The sequence below is a fragment of the Sceloporus occidentalis genome, unplaced genomic scaffold, assembly GCF_023333645.1.
Source record: "Sceloporus occidentalis isolate IW3139 unplaced genomic scaffold, rSceOcc1.0.p SCAF_70, whole genome shotgun sequence".
Taxonomy (NCBI): Eukaryota; Metazoa; Chordata; class Lepidosauria; order Squamata; family Phrynosomatidae; genus Sceloporus; species Sceloporus occidentalis.
In genome coordinates this window covers 4,008,454-4,030,177 of record NW_028317050.1, presented here as the reverse complement: position 1 = coordinate 4,030,177, position 21,724 = coordinate 4,008,454, and the positions used below count along the sequence as shown (strand labels likewise).

The following is a 21,724-nucleotide window of genomic DNA, read 5'->3' as shown; positions in this document are numbered from 1 at the left end:
ACACCAGGACAGTCTCTGCCACAACGGCACCCAAAACACACACACCAAGACATGCTCTGCTACACCAACACCCAGACACACACAAGGACATGTTCTGTCACATCGACACCCAAACAAACACACCAAGTCAGGCTCTGCCACACCAACACCCAAACACACACTAGGACAGGCTCTGCCACATTGACACCCAAACACACACGCACACCAGGACAGGCTCTGCCACACTGACACCCACATCCAGTCTGGGTAAACTACAACAATAAAAAAGAGTATTTTCCACACTGCTTTGCTATCGATCCCCCTTTTTTTGTTTTTGCCCCCTTATGTATCATGCCCAGTCAGCACTATTTGTATTTATGCCCCAGCCTGCCCCTTGCTTTAGTATTGATTTATGTAATCACCCCAGCAAGCTGCCACACAGATAAAATGCTGCCCTGCAGTATGAGGGATGTATATCTGACTAGGCAGCATTTTATCTGGGCCGGTCAGCAATATGTAAACGTTATATGTGTTCTGGAAAACATGGCCGATGTGGTCACCTTAATACCCCCCACATCACTGTGTATTTGTCCCATTACCCAGCCCCCCCTTATAGATTTATGTGATGCCCCCAGCCAGCACCTCCTTGTGAATTAATGCCCCCACATTTCAAAAATGCACATATAAACACAGCCCCAGCACAGATTCAGAAACATTTGAGATAGAAAAAAGGCTATATCAATTAGGGAATCCTAATACATGTGATCTCAACGTGAATCATAGTAAAATACCCAAGAGCACTTTCATTTAACTAAATAAAGTTAACGAAAAAGGTAAGTAATCTACATTGATCCACCAAGCAGTAAAAATTTACCAAAGGCAGGAGCATACCTGCTCTTTAAACTGATCAGCATTTCTTCGTTCCTCCTCTACTTGCAGAAGTATCTCCTTTAGCCTCTTCTCAGCACGTCGTACTAGCTTGTTGGACAAAACTCTTTCTCTATTAATATGTTTAAATAAAGAAACCAAAGGTTAAATGCTTTTGTCTGTTTGTTTTCTTAAATGCATTTTTGTTGTTTAAAAGATGGCCTTTAGTATAAATACAAAATGATTTAGGCTCTGGCTTCCCTTGTTAACTTAACCATTTGAGTGCCAGGGATGGGGGCACATTTTCCTTGCCAAAGACCAAGATAGCTTTCAAAATATTACATTTAGGTGAGAATCCTATACGCTGCTTATACTTTAACTAGGAAAAAACCTTTTTGTTTTCTTCCCAGGAGAAGTTAAGCTATTTATAGATGCCTAGTTAGGGTAAACTGTGTATCCTATCAAAATATTGGATATATTTTGAAAAGTACAAACCCACATACAAACTTTCCCCAATTTCACACAACCCCTATTATTCCCCTATCATCCCTCTTAAAAGCCCTCTCCCCACTTTGCAAATGTACACAATAGCTATGGTTATACATATACACAGATTGCACAAGTAGACCCTAATGGCCACAGTACATAGTATAGCACATGGATAGACACATTTGGAAGGGTTAAATTCCATAATTGCATTAAAGACACAAATTCTAGGTAGAAAATACATATGCCTGCCAGAATGTGAATAGGTTTCCATCCCTAAACACTTTTTTGAGAAAAACTCCTATCACTCTCATGAGTCATTTTTTTTTTAAGTTTAAAACATTTCAATTTTTATATTTATTATTGATTGTAGATGAGCACCCCCTTAAGTAGGGATCATTTGTGGCCTCATTTATTTTCTTTACCAACATGCCTGCAAGGTGGTCTCTCAATAGATCAGCTGGCAGTGTGCAATCACGTCAATCGTCCACCATCACACACACCACAGTAACTGTTACCATGGTAGAAAGTAAACTACATGACCAAGAGTATGTGGACACTTGACAATCATACTTACAGTATATGAACTTGTTGAACACCCCCCCTTTGAAGCTATAAACCCCTCCACTGTCCTCCATTTCACAAACTGGCAATGCACAATGCTTGTGCTGATGTTGCTTTCAGAGGCAGTTTGGAACTCCCATTCTAAAATTAACACTGCAGTTAAGAATTTTTTTTAATTTTTTTTTTACTCACGTTGATTCCTGTTCTAATTGCTCTTCCAGTTGTGCAATCTTAGACTCCAGCGAGGCAATAGCAATCTTGTATTTTGATCTGATGGTGGAATCCAACTCATTTAGCTTGACTTTAAGCTCCGTATTCTGCCTCTCCATGTGCTGACGGGCATTCTCTGCCTTTTGAGAGAAACTTCTCTCTGCTGACAGCTCTGTGGTCATTGTTTCCACCTATTTAAGACACATGAATTAAGACACAGTGTTGTCTAAATAGAAAAGATTATTTATATTCTGTGGAATCATTAGTTGCATGGATATGGTATCCAATCAACAGTTATATATATATATATATATATATATATATGACCTAATGGCTTGGTGTAACGTTCCACCCTTCGCTGTCTGGAATTGTTTAAACTCTGTGCTGCTCATTTTCTTTGTCAACCACTAGTGGCCGCCATTGCCACTCTGAAGCACTCAGACCTGATTATCATGTCCAGCTGCACCTTATCACCTGGAGTACACAGCCTTTATAAACCTACCCAGCCCTTCAGTCTGGGCCTTGACATTAATGTTTCTGGACTACCTGTCATGTGCGCCCCATCCAGAGGGTTTCCTGTCGTGTGCGCCCCATCCAGCGGGCTTCCTGTCATATGCGCCCTATCCAGAGGGCTTCATGTCGTTTGTGCCCCATTCAGCGGGCTTCCAACCAAGAGACTTACCATCTGTATATGTTTATACTCTCTTCAGCAATACAAACCATGTTATCATAATCAGTCTGTTGTTCATTTCTTTCCGCCCGTCTGTAGTATCCCCTGCACCTGGGCTCCTGCCCTACCTGTGTACCCGGTCTGTGACACTTGGCATGGGGCCACAAAAACCTGATAGCTGAAGCTCTGGAGGCGAGTGCCAGATTGTTGATCCCTTTCACTCATACTCTCTCAAACTCTCATTCTGGTCTAGACTCTCTCATGCTCTCTTAATGGTAGATTGTTCAATTGGAGGATGAACGGAGAGTACATCAGTGAAAGCGCTGCCTTTTGGTGACGTTCTCTCCGATGTTTGGAGGATCAGGGAGAGGACATCATTGGAAGTTTGTGCCAGGTTATGTCAGCAAAGATATGGAAGGAGATTGAAGATAAAAGAAGCGAAAGTGGCTAGAAGAGAAGGTAGGAAAACATTTAGAGAGCATGAGAAAGAGAGAGCGCGAGCTAGAATGAGAGTGTGAGAAAGTGAGTGAGAGTGATTGTGGGCATCAGGCAATAAATTTAGTTCCCAAATTAAAAAATTTGATTTTCATGCGAACCTAATGGGCAGGGAATGCAATTCATGGCCGGAAAATGAATGGGTCAAAAACAAAAAATCAGAAATGTTTTTGGCCCATTTGCAGGTGTCTACTGCTTTCTATTTTCTCTGGGCAGGGGAGCGGTGTCTGGCTGTTTCCACTCACTACCCACTTACGGATGTCTGGCCACACCAGCTCATGAAGCCACTCCGCCAGAAGATGGAGAGCTCCCCGTAGAGTACAATAGTTTCCAACCCAAGAGAAGAGTGTAATGTATTCAGGGCTGCAAGTCCAGAATATATCATGTTTAATACTGTCCTAACCTCAACATGTGAGGAAAGGGATTATGGTGTAATTATTTCAGGAGATTTAAAGGTAGGTAGACAATGCAACACAGCAGTAGGAAATGCTAGCAGAATATTTGGGTTTGGTTGTATTGGGAGAGGTCTTAGCAGTAGAAAGAGGGAAGTGGTCATGCTGTTGTACAGAGCACTGGCGAGACCTCAATTGGAGTATTGTGTACAGTACTAGAGACGGTATCTCCAGAAGGATATAGATATGTTAAGGTTAAAAGGATCTTAACATATATAGCCTGGAAGAAAAAAAGTGATAGGGGGGTATGATAGAAACATTTAAATACTTAAAGGGAGTGAACAATACTAGCACAACAGGAGGACATAGTCTTAAGCTACAGAGGCAAAGGTTTCAAAGTAACATCAGGAAATATTACTTTGCTGAAAGAGTAGTGGATGCATGAAATAGCAGAAGTAGCAGATGTTAATACAGTGAAGTAGAAGACACTAAGTAGGCCTTTAAAAAAAACAAACTGTCAGGATCCACAGGGATTTGAACCAGCAACCTTGTGGATTCCAGCTGAATCACCTATCTATTACTCTACCTGGTGGGTTGCTATTTCCTTCTGTCTCTCCTAGGCCATGTTATTTCAGCGTGCTCTTGACACATCTGCCCCTTGTTCAAGCAACTAAGGCCCAATATAAACCAGGCATTAGCCTAGCCTCAGTGTGGGCGTGTGCCCTGCCTGAGGGCTTCCAAGGCGTGTGCCCTGGCTGAGGGCTTCTAAGGTGTGCTCCTACCTCTTGCCTTGCTGGTGCGCTTCCATTTTCCTGCCTGTACTGAGCATGTCGCCCCAACTTTATTTTCTGCTAGTTCTCAGAACACCTATTAATGGCGCCCAAGAGAGGACTAAGGCTAAAGTAGAGCGTAGCCCAGAACTGGATACATAATCAGCCTGCCTACGGCCATGCTCTGGATCCGAGCCTGCCCCTGCATTGAGACTCCTACCTGATCTGGCACCCAGTGTCCTTACACATAGAGGAGCAGGTAGTAGCCAACTTAAATTACTGTTCATAAGATTTAGATTCTCCTTCATTTTCACCTCACTTTGTGTCTTTGGGTAGCTGAGACTGAATAATGGAAGCAAATAGGTCAGTTTTCAGATATTTTAGATGTTAGAGGGGAGGTCTGTAGAATCAGAAACCTTCCACAGTGAAAAACACAGCATAGGTTGTGAATACCTCCCAATAGTCATAGGGCAAGAAAATTCTAATTTATAAATAACTACTAAAAATCTGTCATTTATTTGAAAACCGAGGAAAATGCATAGGCATTTACACTTAAATACCAAAACCAAAGAGGAAAGAAAGGGTTCAAAGAGCAAAACCCAGATATAAATTACATAATCAAATATAACTTTTAATTCATAAACCTAAAAGTAAATGAATGAAATGAAAGAATAATGATTAAACCCACAATAACATGTATGAAATAAATCACTAGACACTAACATGATAAACGTTCATGTGGCTAAATGCACCGAGTGTATAATCAGGGCTGCATTGCCATAAGACACTCGAAGGGTTAAAAAACAAATACTAAAAAGCACACCATGAATCCTCAGTGTCAAAAGTAGAAGATGGGTCATGTAGGCAAGATGGGGGAATGCTGTTAAAACTTATGTTAGAGGTGGGTTATCCATTGCTAGGTAACAAATGGTGCATATAGATGTCATGGGATCAATTCAATATGCTATATAAAAACTACACTCCTACTGTTAAGGTAAATTGCTCACAAAATATATACTCCCCAGAAAAGTAAATCAAGAGACAAACAAAAAAACTATTTGTTTATCTCATAACCATAATAATGATAATAGTGCTGTTTCTAAATCAGTCTAAATTCTTGCATGTCTCATAAAATCAAAGCAAACTTCTGTGGCCAATGAAATAAAAATAATTAATAAAAACATTTGAAATGATAAAAAAAAATGCGTTCGTTTTGCAGTGAGAATACCGTTTGTACTGCGGCAAGCAGGAGATATGTTGGGGAGAGCTAAACCTGGAAAGTGGATAGTTCTTCAAGGGGTTTATCAACAGCAAGTGTTTTGGATGTTTAACTTAGCAACCCACACTCCTCAAGGACTCAAATATGCTTTGTCATGTTATACAAGGTAAAATAATTGTGTTGGTAAATTTTAAGTTCTATAACATACAGTACTATAATTAACATACAATGGACACATTATATAAATATTGTTACTTTTTGGGTCTCCTGCCCTGTGCTCTCAGCTGCATTTTAACTTGTACAGTTTAAGTTGTTGCCTACTGTATAAAAAATCTAATCTAATTTTTCAGGCTGCTCTGTAATAAGCACATTCGATAAAACATGTGTCAAGCTTTTAGCCTGGTCCTGTATTGTGTATTTTTTTACTGTCCAAAAATGTGAATAAAAGATTGCTTTGGTATCTTTGAACGGGTTATCTCCATTATTCTGTTTATTATCTAGCGTCTTTCTTTTTTGTATTTATACTTGAATATTTAAATTGACATTTAAAATCACTACCATAGGTTGTGCAGACTATATGAGCCTAGTCTTCTGCTTCTATACAGCATTTATGCCTAATCTGTTAGTATAAGGCTTGCGCAGACTGGGTGAGCCTAGTCTTCTGCTTCTAAAATCAATGTTCTAAAGTTACACAAAGTGGGCAATGTCCCATTATAACACTGTACCTGGATAGTATATTTTCTGTATCTGTCATTTAAAAGCTCAATATTACTCTGTTCCTCATCAAGCTCCTCCTCCAGATGGGCAATTCGGGCCTCCAAAGAACGCTTCTCATCCAGAAGGGCAGATCTACAAGGGTAAGTATTATATATGAAACATACAAAAGACATAATTTTGTTACGTTAAAAGAAACACTAAGACCTTACAAATATAGGTTCTGATTGTACCATGATTACATATCACAACACATAATAACCCTGATCTATTTTTTGCTGTCCTATGTATAACCTAGAAAAATGTGACCATAGAGAATTGCTTGAAAAGGGCATTTTTCAGGTCCATCTCTGTGTTCATTAGAAAAGCTATAGAGGTGGGTTATCCATTGACAAGTAAGAACCGGTGCATATACAGTAAATTCCAATGGGATTCATTCAATATGATATCTAAAAACAACACTTTTGCTGCTAAGGTAAATTTCGCACAAAATATATACTCTCCAGCAAGCAAATCAAGAAAGCAAAAGAAAAAGCAAACAAAAGTAATCACTAAAAACTCGGTCATGATTTGTATATCTCAAAGCACAGAGGTTAGTTTCTAAACTAGTCTAAATTTATTGCATGACTAATAAAAACAAGGTGGTTTGAGAATACAGTGTGTGTGCTGCAGGAGATTGTAGATTGTTTAGTAGAGCTGGGCATTTTTTGGCCTGCACTAATTATTATTTATTGTTTTATATAGCGCCATCAAATTCCATAGCTCTGTACAATGGGTAGACAGAATATAACAAGTAGCATGTAATATAACAAAATGACTAACAGAGACAACAGGTGAGGAGGGCCCTGCTCAAACGAGTTTACAATCTAGAGGGATTTAGGGTGTATTACACAATATGTAAAGGGTAAAAACGCCAGTGTAAGGGATGGACCAGCCACACTAGAAAAAGTATTGCAGGAGAGGGACTAGGAAAGGTGAGCTAAAAGAATATGGGAGGGCGTTAATGTGCTATGTTGTAAGCGTCCTTAAATAAGTGGGTCTTGAGGGATAAGGCCGGGGGAGAACATTCCAGAGGAGAGGGGCAGCCCTTGAGAAATCTTGTAAGCATGCATGAGAGCTAGAAATCAGAGTAGATGATAGAAGGAGATCATTGGATGAGCAGAGCGATCGGTTAGGAGTGTATTTAGAGATGAGTGAGGAGATGAAGGGGGGGGACCGCTGTGAAGGGCTTTGAAAGTAAGAGTGAGGATTTTGAAATTAATCCTGAAGTGGCATGCTGTTTTAGGAAGGGGCGGATGCGGGCAATGTTTTTAAGATGGAGACGGCAGTTTTTAGAGACAGACTGAATATGGGGTGTGAGCGAAAGGTCGGAGTCAAGAGGGATGGGAAGGGATGGGGTCAAGGGGGCATGTGGTTGGACAAGTGGTAAGAAGAAGAGCATTACATCCTCTTCAGTGACAGCAGAGAAAGTGGTTAGTGGAAGGGGTAGTAGGGATCGGTCGAAGCAGGGAATTGAAAGTATTAAAGAGTCGTTTAGGGTTGTGAGACAGGGAGGAGATGAGGGAGGTGAAGTACGTTTCTTTAGCAAGGTTGAGAGCAGAGTAGTAGGAATGTAGCATTAATTTATAGTGCAGAAAGTCAGACATGGAATGAGACTTTGGCCAACTACGTTCAGCAGTGCGGGAGCATCGTCGTAGGTGTCGGGATACAATCGAGTGCCAGGGTTGGAAGCGTGAACGTCGTGAGGAGTGAGTAGTAACTGGTGCTACATGCTCAAGAGCAGATGTGAGAGTGGAGTTATTGACAGAGGTAGCGTTTTTATGGCACAACATGTTTGAGATTGGAGAGAGAGTCAATTAGTTGAGAAGTTCTGAAGGTTAATAGAGCTAAGGTCTCTGGTTAGGTGGGGTTGGGGTGCAAGGGAGCGAGTATGAGGCAAGGTTAGAGAGCAGGAAAGGAAGTGCTGGTCAGAGAGGGGGAAAGGGGAATTAGAAAGGTTAGTGAGAGAGCACATGCTCGAAAAAAATAAGGTCCAGGGTGTTACCATCATCATGAGTAGGGGAGTTAATATGTTGTTGGAGATCAAAAGAGGAGGTAATAGAAATAAATTTTGAACCCATGGGAGGTGTAGGCCACCATAGGACAGAGCAGTGGGAGAGGCAGTGTTAGAAGGGGATAGCCAGGTTTCAGTTAGAGCGAGAAGGTGTAAGGAACTAGAGACAAAGTGGTCATGTAAGGCTGTTTATTACAGACAGAATAGAAATGTGCTTTTCCTTCTCCGGTATAGAGGGGATCCATAGTTCTTCCAGGTTTTTTTTTAATGGCAAGTGTTTTGGATGTTTAACTTGGCAACCTCAAGGACTCAAATACTGTCATGTAACTCAGGCTAAAATAATTGTGTTGGCAAACATACATATCTAGACATTTTTGCTAAGTGTAATTGAGATGAGCTTTGAGAGTAGTTTCGCTTATAAATTTTTGGATACTTAATATAATTTTCAAGCTTTGAATTATTAACATACTCTATTGTTACCAGGAATGGTTACCAATGGACACATTATATTAATATTGGTCCTTTTTGGGTCTCCTGCTCTCGAATATGTTTAGTGTACTTTTACTTTATAACTTCATTCTTCTTTCTACAATTATGTAGAACTTTAATTAAGAGTGCTTCACTTTCACGGTTTTATATATTTATCATGAGCACTGTGGCTGAGGTGGTGATGGGGTTATGTTCGTAGGTATATTTCATATGTGGGCATTTTCTGGCCCTTCCCAGTCCTGTGCTCTTAGCTGCATCTTAATTGCAAGTTTTAATTTGTTGCCTACCATAAAAAAATCTAATCTAACCATTCAGGCTGCATTAGAATAAGCACACTCTAAGCATTTATCACAGTGTTTAGCCTGGTCCTGTATTGTCTATCCTGCTCTATTTTACTGTCCAAAAATGTGAATAAAAGATAGCTTTATTTTATCTGGACATTGTTTCATCCCATTCATTCTGGAATTTACAGCTGGCACTTTTGTCTTTCTGTGTGTCCAAGCTGACCCAAGGCCAAATCATCAAAGCCAAGTTACCATCAAGCAAAGATGAGCATGCCTGCTGTGTAAGGAGAGCCCTCACATGCTTCCATAGGAGGACTAAAACAATGAGGCAAAATAATAGGTTGTGCTGATTTATACTACTCTGCTCCAGGGCCGGTCGCTACGTGGCCCGGTCGCGGGAGACAAACCTTCAAAACAGCCTCTGAGTGGCTGCGAGCAGTATTGAAAGCGGCACCCAGGCCGCCTCCTCCCGCCGCCGGCGGCTAATGAAGTTAAGGGGGCCGGTGCACACACCGCGCCGCCCAATGGCAGTGCCTCAGCACTTCGTCCCACGTCTTAAAAGGGGTGGGACGAAGAGCTGAGGCACGACCATTGGGCGGCGAGGTGCGTGAACACCGGCTCCTTTAACTTCATGAATGGCGGCCTCCACCCGCTGCCCTCACCAGACACCAGAAGCAGTGGTAAGTCGTGGAGGGGGGTGTGTGTGTGTTATATGGGGGGCTTAAGGCTTTTCTGGAGGCAGAGTGCCCCATGATATGCCTTTTAACCCCCTTAATGCCACTCTGCCTCTAGAAATGCATTTTAACCCCCTATATGCCCCTCTGCCTCCAGAAATGCCTTTTAACCCCCCATATGCCACTCTGTCCCATGAGATGCATTTTAACCCCTATATGCCAGAGTGGCATATAGGGGTATAAGGCATTTCTGGAGGCGGAGTGGCATAAAGGGGGTTAAAAGGCATATCATGGGGCAGAGTGGCATAAAAAAGGGTATAAGGCATATCTGGAGGCTGAGTGGCATAAAGGGGGTTAAAAGGCATATCATGGGGCAGAGTGGCATATAGGGGGGTATAAGGCATTTCTGGTGGCAGAGTGGCAAGCCTGGGGGCAGATGTGCATAACATGGTTGGCAAATAAAAGGAAATAAAATCAAAAAAATATCAATCACAACTTTTATTAAATATGAAAAAAATTGTTTACATGAATTAATAAAGAAATAAAAGTTTCTTACAAGAATATTGTGAAGAATAATGTGATTACTGTTTTGTTCCACTGAATAAAATGGAACTTTTTAATCTAAAAATGTTTGCAGTAGCAAATGTTTTGATTCCATTATGTCTAATGTATTTAATTTATTAGGGCCTTTTAAAACTTTTGTTTCTGGCATTTTAATACAAATAACATGATAAAAGAATGTTTTATAGTTATTTGTATGGCAAATAGTGTGACTCGGGTATGTATAAGGAGTGCGTGTGGGTATAAGAGCTTGACTGTGAGATAAACTATATGGGGCTGGTCTCCAAATGTTTCCAACGCTTCTTTTCATTCCCAGTCCGGCCCTGCTCTGCCCCTGCCATGCTGGGGTGAACCAGGCATTGGGTTCAAGCCTACGCTGACTCCTATGTCTATGCTTTCACACAGAGAAACATTGTCAGCACATGAGAACCATTTGGCCCTTAACGTTTGCCCATTTGACTTTTTTCCTACATCCATACAGCGGTATGTTTTGCATACAATATTTGAACGAAAACATCGATGGTGAGGAATGCACTTACTTGCCACTGACACCATTGGCCAACTCATCAGCTAAGTCATCCCTCTCCTGCTGAGCTTGCCTCTTTGCTCTTTCAGCAGCTGCCAGGTCCTAGACATTATAAAGGAATATACAATTAACACGAATGTAAATTAAACTCAGAGTACTTGGAAAAATGAAATGGGAGTAGCTAAATATAGAAGTGATAGATCTACATTGATGTTATCAACACATAACAACATTCTAAATATGTCTGGACACCTAAGGTTTTGTTTCTGTGCTATGGTTATATTTGTGAGATGTGTGTGAAACTGATTTAGTCTGTGCTCCTTGAAGTTGTTGTTGTTGTTGTTAATTTTTGAAGAATCCTGAAAAGCAGACCTATGTTTAAGGATATTTAAAACCATTACCTTATCAAAGAAAGACACAAAATTTGTTTAGACAGAATTTTACATTTACCTTTTTCATTTTAGTCTATTTTAATTACAAACCTCATGGAGCTGAAGTAACTCTGCTTCCAAACTCTTGAGTCTTTTCTCATTTTCTTTAGATTGGATGAAAATCTCTTCTCTGGATGAACGTGTCTCCTCTACTTCACGCCACATATCTTTTAGCTGGAGCTGAAACGCAGGCATCTCCAGTTTATTTCAAAAATTATCTTATGTTTGTGGAATATTTCAAAATGTTGGGTCCAGACAATTACAGCCTTTTTGTTTGGCTTCATAGGTCATATTTTTACACGACAGACAAAAAATAATCAAGATGTCCGATGCAAACATACCCTTGTTAACTTTATGTAGATGAACATGATTGCAAACCTTTTCAATCCTTTATTACTTTATTTTGAGACCATGGAGGTTATGTGTTTTTTTTTTTAACTAGGGGGATTTACCATAGCAGTAGGTGCTCAAGAATAGAAATCCCAGTCCTTTTGTCCTGTCATTTTCATTAAGCTACTGGTTCATAGAGTAAACAACTGTGGTTGGGATTGGTTTGCTGTCACTACCATATTTTACTTACTCACATTGAGTTATAACTGATTTTTATTCTCTGCAGAGCTGCAGGGGACCTGAATCCTTCTGTCTTATGCCCCCCCCTAAACTTACCGGTGCTTCGGACTCCCTGGTGTGTAGCCGGGGCAGCGTGTAGACGTCTACGCGAATCGCATGGACACTTCCGCTACAGCCGGAAGGAGGTGCGGATAGCAGCGGGAGTTGTCTGCATCCATCGCGCAGACCTTCCCAGGCTGTCAGAGATCAGAGTTCCGCGCACCGGTGCGGGGAACTCTGAAGGTCTACACGCTGCCCGATTACACACCGGGGAATCAGAAGCACCGGTAAGTTTGAGGGGGGGAGTGTTAAATGGGGGCATAAGGCATTTCTGTAGGCAGAGTGCTCTATGAAATGCCTTTTAACCCCCTTAATGCCACTCTGCTTCCAGAAATGCCTTTTAACCCTCTATACGCCACTCTGCCTCCTGAAATGCCTTATACCGCCCTATATGCCACTCTGCCACATAATATGCCTTTTAACCCCCTATATGCCACTCTGTATAAGGCATTTCTGGAGGCAGAGTGGCACATAGGGGGTCAAAAGGCATATCATGGGGCACAGTGGCTTATAGAGGGTTAAAAGGCATATCATGGGGCACAGTGGTATTTAGAGGGTTAAAAGGCATATCATGGGGCACAGTGGCATATAGGGGGTATAAGGCATTTCTGGTGCAGAGTGGCAAGCCTAGGGGCAGATGTGCATAACTGGGGGGCAGGCTGTAAAATAAAAGGAAATAAAAACAAAATATTTTTCTCAATCATAGCTTTTATTTAAAAAAAAATAGTTTACATAGTTTACATGAATTAACATTTACTGTTAAAACTTTTTTCCTATAGGGTTGTCTTATATTCAGGCTTTTTCTTTTTTTCCTAAATTAATATTCAGATTTTGGGGGGTCATCTTATAATCAGGGTTGTCTTATAATCGAGCAAATATGGTATTCTTTTATATGTTTGGTGTATATATTTTATTTTAGTGTGACAAACAGTTTTATTTAAAGTACTGAGTGTTCTGAGCATAACCTCCAATTTGTTCTTATTGGTTTGGTTTCAATGCCCTTTTTTAAGTTTCTTTCACTTTATTAAAATAGGCCACTAAAGCATAAATTTTGATTACCTGCAGTTTTTTCAGCTGTTTAACAGCTTCTTCCTTGCCTTTGTTAGCAGCATCTATTTGGCTTTCCATATCTTGAAGGTCCATTTCCAACTTTTTTTTGGCAGCAGCAACTTGAGCTTTTTGCTTTCGTTCATCGTCTAATTCCATCTCCAGATCTCGTACCTATAATAAGAAGCAGCCCTGATATTGAGATGCTTAAGGTGCGTTAATGTTTGTCACAATTACCTCTCTCCACTATTCCTAGAGTTGGAATCAATGTTTCAAGCCACTGCTGTTGGAAAAGCAGCCTAGAAGAATTATGCAAGTACCAAAGAAGTAAGCAATGTAAATATTGAGGAAAAATATAGTTTCTTGTGAAAAATATGTTGATGTAGAATGAAAGAACTCATGACTATATGTGGGAAGTAAGATCAATAAAAGAATGGTATGAAAAGGGGAAACATATTTAAAATGATGATCATGAAAGAGGTTAACAGATGACATGAGAACAAAAATGTTCGTTAGCTACCAAAACTTAAACATACACGTGTGTTATTATTGTCTTATATAGCACCATCATATTCCGTAGTGCTGTACAATGGGATCTCCAAATATTCTCATAACTGCCCTCTTCACTTTTCAACTATAACTCCCCCCCTCTAGCGCCTCCAGAGACTTCACATGTGCTGCATTTGTTCTCTGGAATTCCATGCCTTGTTCTGTCAAACATTCCCACTATGTTCCATATCTGAATAGGATTGCTCAAAAGAACCTTGAAATACTGATGTAATGAAGACTTATGTGACAAAATTAGAACACATTGTTGTAATCATGTTCACAATCACGGGCGTAGGAACCGGATCCCCCCCAGGAAATCATGCGGGGGGGGACCGATAATAGAGAAATCCCCCCCCAGGGCTTTAAGTGAGGCGAGTACCCTCGTTGCACAGCTGCCCGTGCAGGACTGGTTGGGAAGATCACGGATAAGGGTAGTGCATATGTGTGAGTACTGGCAAGTGTGTATGTGCAGGCAATTGCAGCATAGATATGTGTTTTTGTGGGCAGACATGTGTAAGAGCAGTGCATATGTGTGTGTATGAGCAGGCATGTCGTACTTAAGGGGAAGAGAATGATTCTCTGTAACACCTGTTTAACTCAGGGGCACCTAGGGTTAAATCCAGGCCTATTTCTGGTTAAAATGAGTGTGTGTGTCACTGTATGTAGCATTTGGACACAAGAGAATATTTCGGGGTGCTACTTGGTCTAGGGCATCACTAATACAAAGCGCCACGTATTAAATCTAGGGGTAGGCAGAGTAAGTGAAGGATGTGTTTGAATGCGTGTCTGGGTGTGATAGTGTATGTTTGTGGGTATGTTATTGTGCACATCTGTTTTTATAGGTATGTTAGTATGTTTCCAGGTGTGTTATGGTGGGCATGTGTCTAGGTATATTAGGGTGGGAATGTTCTGGGGTGTATTATTGTGTGTGTGTATGTTATTCGAGTGTTCAAGTGTGTGGATATGTTCCTGTGTGCATGACGTATTAAGAGTCTTAGATGGTTCCTTCAATACATCATAGTAGTCTCTGTGGCCGTGTCCAGTGGGGTCCAACTGGGGTTTCTGTGGGAATTTTCTCCCATTCATCTAGTAGAATGTTTTATGAGCTGAAGGTGATATACCAAGACATTTTGGACAACACTATGCTTCTAACTTTGTGGGAACAGTTTTGGGGAAGGTCCTTTTCTATTCCATCATGACTGTGCCCCAGTGTACAAAAGAAGGTCCATAAAGGCATGGTTGCAAAATTCCCCACAGAAACACTCCAAAATCTTGTGAAATTGTTCCCAGAAGAGTGGAAGCCGTTATAGCTGCAAAGGGGGGCCGACTACATATTAATGTCTATGTATTTATAATGCAATGTCATAAAAGTCCCTGTTGGTGAAATGGTCAGGTATACCCTACCAGTAAAACTGCTATCCCCCCAGATTTTTAGGGGTTCCTACGCACATGTTCACAATGAATGTAGAATATAAATGATTAAACATATTAACAACCCAGCAGCTCTGATGCTTGTGTTCAAGAACAATTCAAGCAATCTTAAATCCTAACAGTTCTATTCACCTGTTTGATTAGTAGTTTCTTCTTTTCATCATTTGTATCTTCATGATTCTGAAGGTCCCTTTCAAATTGTGCTTTCATAGCCTGCATATTGACCTCCACGCGTAGTTTTCCATCTTCAATAACTTGAAGTTCATCTTCTAGTTCTTCAATTTGGGTTTTCATTTCCTGCACTTGTTGTTCCAGTGCTCTCTTAGATCTTTCCAGTTCATGGACCTAAAATAACAGGTTTGTAGTGATTATTTACATTTAACTCATTTTACAATATGTAACAAAATGTTGACTTCTATTGTGAATCATTTTATAATCCTGTATGTGCACTTACATTCTTGCCAACATCATCTTTAGAGCTGATAAGGTCATCCATCTCTGCTCGCAGCTGTTTATTCTGCCGGTCCAATTCATTCTTTAGATCAAGAGCTTCTTCCAGGGCTCGACTTTGGGACAGAACTTTAGTTTCCTTCTCACGAGCCTCAGCCTCTGCTCGATCTCTTTCTTCTGCATAACGTGCTGAAATGTTTTTCTCTTCTGCCAGCAACTAAAAAAAGGAAAAATATTTTTTTATTATAAACTAAAATAGGTTTATGTTTATTGTAAAGGTGAGTAATTGGTTAAAAGAAAAACACCTAGGTATAAACAAACAAGCCAAATGATCATTGAAGTTGTATCTCTTAAAAAATTGGTATAATAAGTTTAAATGAAAGTAACCTGGTCAAACTTTTTCTGTTTTTTTTCCAAGTTCGAAACAATTTGTCGCTGCTGGTCAAGATCCACCATCAGGTCGTCTAGTTCTTGCTGCAACCGATTTCTAGTTTTCTCTAGTTTGTCACTAATTTGGTGTTTCTCTTCAAAGCGTTGGTGCATCAGCTCTAGCTCCTTAGCCATCTTCTTTTTTGATTCCTCCAGAGCTTCCACTGTGCCTCCATGATCTTCCATTTTCTTTTTCGATTCAATAAGCTGAAGGTAATTGGAAAAACTGTGTCAACTGGTAAACCCACAGTAATAGTATTTGAAATATACAAATAACCACCAATTACATAAGCACTAGTGAGATATACAGTTTATAAAATCTTAGCACTACCTAATTTTGCCACATGGTTCTTCCAGTGAAAATGAAAGTGGAAAACTAAGCATGTGATGTGATAATTAAAACACTTTTGTCTTTAACATTCATACACAATTAATATAAATATGGTTGCAATAATCTAGGCTACATTGATCATTTTTGCCAGCATTTCAAACCATTTTGCGCAACGTTGCCTGGAAGGGAGTGGCTGAGCAAACAGTTCTATTGGAGCTTCTTCAAGCTGTCAAAAATCAATCTGATGCTGATGTTAATACCAATCACTTATGTAATAAAAGCTAATATTACAACATATCTGTAATTCTTATATTCTACATAAAACTCCAAAGCTATTAATGATTTTAGTTATATAACACATTGGTGTTTATTTACCAAAGAGGGAATTTGCAAGTGAATATGCAAGATAGTTCAATCCATCAACTTAATTAAGCATTATGAAGGGCCAACTCTGTAAAGTTTCTCCCAGAGAAGATTTGAGCCAACTTCTCATTAAGGCATTGTACATCCATGAAGTGACTTTCAATACATTTCAGTACTAAATTACTGTATTATATTATACTGAAATAATAAAATTTAATAACAATTGTCCTTTTACTAATTCATAATACAACTATGCTATAAATATTGACTGCACCAGTAATGGTATCAGCTAAATTGTGCATAGTATTTATTGCCCATGGAACTCTGCTGAATCATCTTCCAAGGCATCTTGATGGATTATCTGGTGTTTGTATGCATTGGTATGTTACCTGTTGCTGTAGAGCCTGAAATTGGCGGTTGAGCTGATTCTTGGCTGACTCTTCCTCGTCCAGATTCTCCAAAAGGTTATTCTTCTCTTCCTCTAACTGCTTTACTCTGGAGCTTAGGTTTAGTTTTTGTCTAGTCTCCTCTTGTAAAAACTCCTACAATTACAGGGAAAGAGATTTCTACACAGTATCATATATGAGTAAATGCATATAATCTATGAGAATGTGACATAGATGTACCGAATTTGCTCGATTATAAAATGACCCGGATTATAAAACGACCACTCAACATTTTAAAATTAATTTAGAAAAAAAAGAAAGCCTGAATATAAGACTACCTACATAAGACTAAAGGAAAAAAAGTTTTACTGGTAAATATTAATTCACATGTAAACTATTTTTGTAATAAAACTTATGAGAAAAATAAATTTTTGGTTTTATTTACTTTTATTTGCCAACCAGCCCCGTGGCTTGCTACTCTGCCCCCGAGATATGCCTTATAACCCCTATATGCCACTCTGCCTCCCTGATATGCCTTATACCCCCCTATATTTCACTCCGCCTCCCTGATATACCTTATACCCCTATATGCCCCCCCCTCGATTTACCGATGCATCCCTAGACTTGTCCCCTGTGCTCCAGACTCCTTGGTGTCAAGTGGGGGGCAGCTGGTGCTATGCACGCAGACAACCCCCCTGCTAAAACCTCATCTTAAAACCGAGCAAATACAGTAATTATACACATAGATATGTGTGAATTGAACAGCAATGCAAAAAAAATTACCTGGGTATCTTGTAGATGTGATTGTGCAACTGACAGATCTTTAGTTAGTCTGATAACATTCGATTCTGTTGAACCTAGTGAACTGGACACACTATCCAACTCAGCCTACCAAAACAAAAATCATAAAGGTAATAGGGGAACATGATTTAAGAATAGCATTGACTGTTTTGTATGTTTCTGTTATTTTAAGGATACATAGTGTATATTTTAATTGTTAATATAATATGACAATCCTTGAAATGTGTTCTTATTATCTTGATATATCCTTAAGTGTTCTTAAAACAAACTAAATGGGTGGATCAGATACAACCAGCTGATCAATTTACAATGTAAATTCCCAATTCATATACATTACAACTTTAAAGCGTTTCAATATTTTCAATAGGTTAACATAGGATGTGGAGGCTTCTCATTAAATTAACTAGCCTTAACCATTCAGTATATTTCACCCTTTTAAATATACTGCTGATTTGCTAGGAGATTGGGATTTTCATTTTGTTTTCAATGTAAAACAATTGGTTGCCTATATAGTTGGTTCACGTAGTCTTCAAGAAGTCATTTACCCATTTTGACTGTCTGGTCTTAATTTATGTTAGAAACATACTACATGTGTTTTATTGTTTACAAATAACAGAGAGGAAAGAACATGCCAAATACAAGACTCGTTTTTACAAAATAAATAACTGAATAACTTTCCATAATTACATGTAAGCTACCATGACCAATAAGAATCCTGCTGATTACACAAATTACCTGAAATGTATTCACTTTTTCTCCAAGTTCCGACTTGGCTTTTTCACTTTCATTGACTCGGATCTGAAGTTCAGATACCTGCACCTCTAGTTTTTTCCTTCTTTGTTCTGAGTCCTGTTTAGCTGCCTGTAGAGTCTTGACTTCCTTAATTAGATCAGAATTCTCATTCTCAAGAGTCTGCTTCACTTTCTCCAGATTCACTTTGAACTACAAAGATAGCAAGCATGAGGAAAGGGAAAATTTGATTATGTCTGCAAACAGTAAAACATTTCCAGAATTTGACTAAATACCAGATTGAAATACAGTGACATAAAGTGAAAATTATTACTGATCCCTTTTGGCACAGCCGTGTACGCTGTTTTTTTGCAGTTTGGAGGCACTGACAATCTGTTAAGCAAAGATGCCACAGACAAGCTGTTTGGGGGAATATATGACAAAGAAAGGTTGTTTGTGGCACTGACAATCTAGGAGTAAAGATGACACAGACATGTTTAAGGGGTATGATGGCATAGGCAGGCAGTTTAGTTGCAAAAATTGCACTGGCAAGCTGTTTGGGGTCACATGCAAGCTGATTGGGGCAACAAGGCACAGGCAAGCTTTTTGGGGGGCAAAAAATATGACACAAGCAAGCGGTTTGGGGGCAAAGATGGCACAGACAAGCAATTTTCACTTCAATTGTGTGAATTAATAAATAGTATTGTTGACTATTGTATGAATATTAAGGGGGCATGCTATAGGAAGGGCATTAAGATGAAGGGGAAATAAAGGATTGGTATAGAAATGATGAGAAGTTATATGAAGATGGTCCCAGGCTCAAATAACACAAATGTGTAAAATTAAGCCTACCAAACAGGTGCGAGCATGCTGCAAATACAGTATATTGGCTGTACAGTGCGTACAAAAAAAACAAAAACTGTCTGCCTAGTTGGCAACAAATATATAAACATAAAAAACACCACTTTTAATGACTTATTTATAAAATATTTTATTCATCTACAAAGGCTAATAAAAAAAACTGCTAAATAGATTCTAATAATAATTCTAATTGATCTTGAGTTTAGAAATGTTTATGCTATTTTGCAAGTTATAGGGGAATAAGTAGAGTATTTCTATTTCATAACAGACATCTTTAAAGCCAGCCAACTGAATTTACTTCCATCAAACCCTATCTTTTTGAAAACTAGACATCCTAGGTTATGTTTTGAAAGCAAGTAGTTTAACTTTTGCCATGCGCTAAATTTATCAGCCTTTGTCAAAGCTTGTGGTACTTTTTTGTGGTTTTTTTCACTCAAATTGTACTTCAGGTAAGAATGTACAGCTCTTGGTATATGTCACTTCCAAACAACACCCCAATATCTGCTCATGAACATCTCTTGAGTACAGTGATACCACTCATGCATAGATTTTGTCTGGTTGCTTGGGGGCTAAAGGTAAGCGCACATTTATTTTTAAATTTGGGACATCTTTGAACCAGGCAATTTCATTTTCCCCATCAAACCATACATTTTTGGAAGATACAGTGCTAATATTAGGACACTCATTAAAAAGTCCTCCTAAGCTCTTTAAATTAGGTGCCTTCTGCTATATTCTATATGGCAGACGTTGATGCCTCGGAGAGGGACCACACAGGGCCCCTGGAGCAGATTTTAGTCTTGCTGAATGCCTCGACATTGAGGCATTACAGCATCTGTGTTTGAGCAAAGAAAGCAAAGGCACGTCATCAGTCATTAACTGAGCAACCAATGCTCATTTAATGCCATGTAAGTCATAAGTCGTTAATGACCAATGACCAAAAAAACGATTCCCCGGTGAGGGGAACTCTGATCTCTGACAGCCGGGGAAGGTCTGCGCGATAGACGCTAACCCCAAATCCCGTAGACGTCTACACGGTGCCCCGGCTACACACCGGGGACTCAGAAGCACCGGTAAGTTGGGGGGGGGCAGGAGGATAAAGGTCCCCACCAGCGCTGCGGGGGATCTGGATCTCATGGTCAGACCTATTTGAGGTCTGATTATAAGATGACCCCATTTTTCGGAAAAAATCCGTGTCTTATAATCGAGCAAATATGGTATGTTGATATTGCTTTCTGATGTCAAATGTAACTAATTTTCGGTACTTGACTGACAAATATGATACATACCAAATTCCAGAGGTCAGAAAATGTTTGCAACTGTGTGTTAGCATTTTACAAGTATCTGTTGCTCTTTCTAAAACATAAATAAAACTTTGTAGAATAATTAGCAGTTTTTTATCTCTGTCAATGTAAGTAGGATGAAAATAGAAAGTCTCCAATTCCACTCCAATTACGGTAGTGCATAAATTTAATTGGGTGGTACAAATAATATCACATTTACCCTGCGTGACTGCTCAAGCTGTTCTGAGAGATCTTCTAAAGCTTGGGTATGCCGCTGACGCATCTCCAAGACCTGAGCTTCGTGAACCTTTGCTTCTTCTTCGATTGTCTTTTTCAGTTCTGTGACCTCTTGTTCCCGTTTTGACCTTTAAAATAAGATAGGAATACTCTTTTTGCCATTAAAAAGGAGATTGTGAATACAGCCTTTGATGGTGACTTTCACAATGAGATGGCAAAACAATTTTCAAAATGTTTCCTAAAGCAGAATTCTCTTCTTCTGATTTTATTAGAAACACACCATTATCACAAAAATAGCTACTGTGCATTATTTATTTTTGATATATATAAAACCAATTCTTATAATTGTTATGTTATACTATGCATTGTGATTTTATTTCATAATAGTATACAATTCAATAAGTGGTGTCAATATGTTTTTTTTTGTTTTTTTTACCTGAGCTCTTGCTGTGTTGCAGTAGAATCCAAGGTATCTTCTAATTCAGTTTTCAATGCCTCTAGCTCCTCCCCTAGGTCACGGCGCTGCTTCTCTGCTTTTGCTCGTGAAGCTTTTTCTGACTCCAGGTCCTCCTGTAACTCAGCAAGCTGGGTTTGTACTTCTCTAAGTTGTTTCAATAAACTGTTCTTTTGGCTTGCTTCTTCCTCGACCCTATATAGGATACAGTATGTTATTTTCTGAAAGAATCCAAATTATCACCAATATATTTCTCAACCAAAAGTGAAAATGTACAAAGATAGTGTGAACACAAATATTATACATAAACAATGTAGATACTT

General features: G+C 39.4%; 1 protein-coding gene across 1 annotated transcript in view; it reads right to left on the bottom strand.

The window, feature by feature from the left end:
- The window catches only part of LOC149286350 (myosin-10-like), a 222,921-nt gene that overhangs the window by 16,150 nt on the left and 185,047 nt on the right, over window positions 1–21,724 (bottom strand). Inside the window, exons 26-39 of the mRNA XM_089494253.1 lie at window positions 21,384–21,596; window positions 20,931–21,075; window positions 18,576–18,782; window positions 17,823–17,927; window positions 17,043–17,195; window positions 15,918–16,166; window positions 15,535–15,747; window positions 15,213–15,425; window positions 13,113–13,274; window positions 11,436–11,564; window positions 10,967–11,055; window positions 6,378–6,501; window positions 2,089–2,297; window positions 871–979 (exon numbers count right to left, since the gene is read on the bottom strand). Coding sequence (XP_089350379.1) covers window positions 871–979; window positions 2,089–2,297; window positions 6,378–6,501; window positions 10,967–11,055; window positions 11,436–11,564; window positions 13,113–13,274; window positions 15,213–15,425; window positions 15,535–15,747; window positions 15,918–16,166; window positions 17,043–17,195; window positions 17,823–17,927; window positions 18,576–18,782; window positions 20,931–21,075; window positions 21,384–21,596 — 2,320 coding nt within the window. The remainder of the gene's footprint in view (window positions 1–870; window positions 980–2,088; window positions 2,298–6,377; window positions 6,502–10,966; window positions 11,056–11,435; window positions 11,565–13,112; window positions 13,275–15,212; window positions 15,426–15,534; window positions 15,748–15,917; window positions 16,167–17,042; window positions 17,196–17,822; window positions 17,928–18,575; window positions 18,783–20,930; window positions 21,076–21,383; window positions 21,597–21,724) is intronic.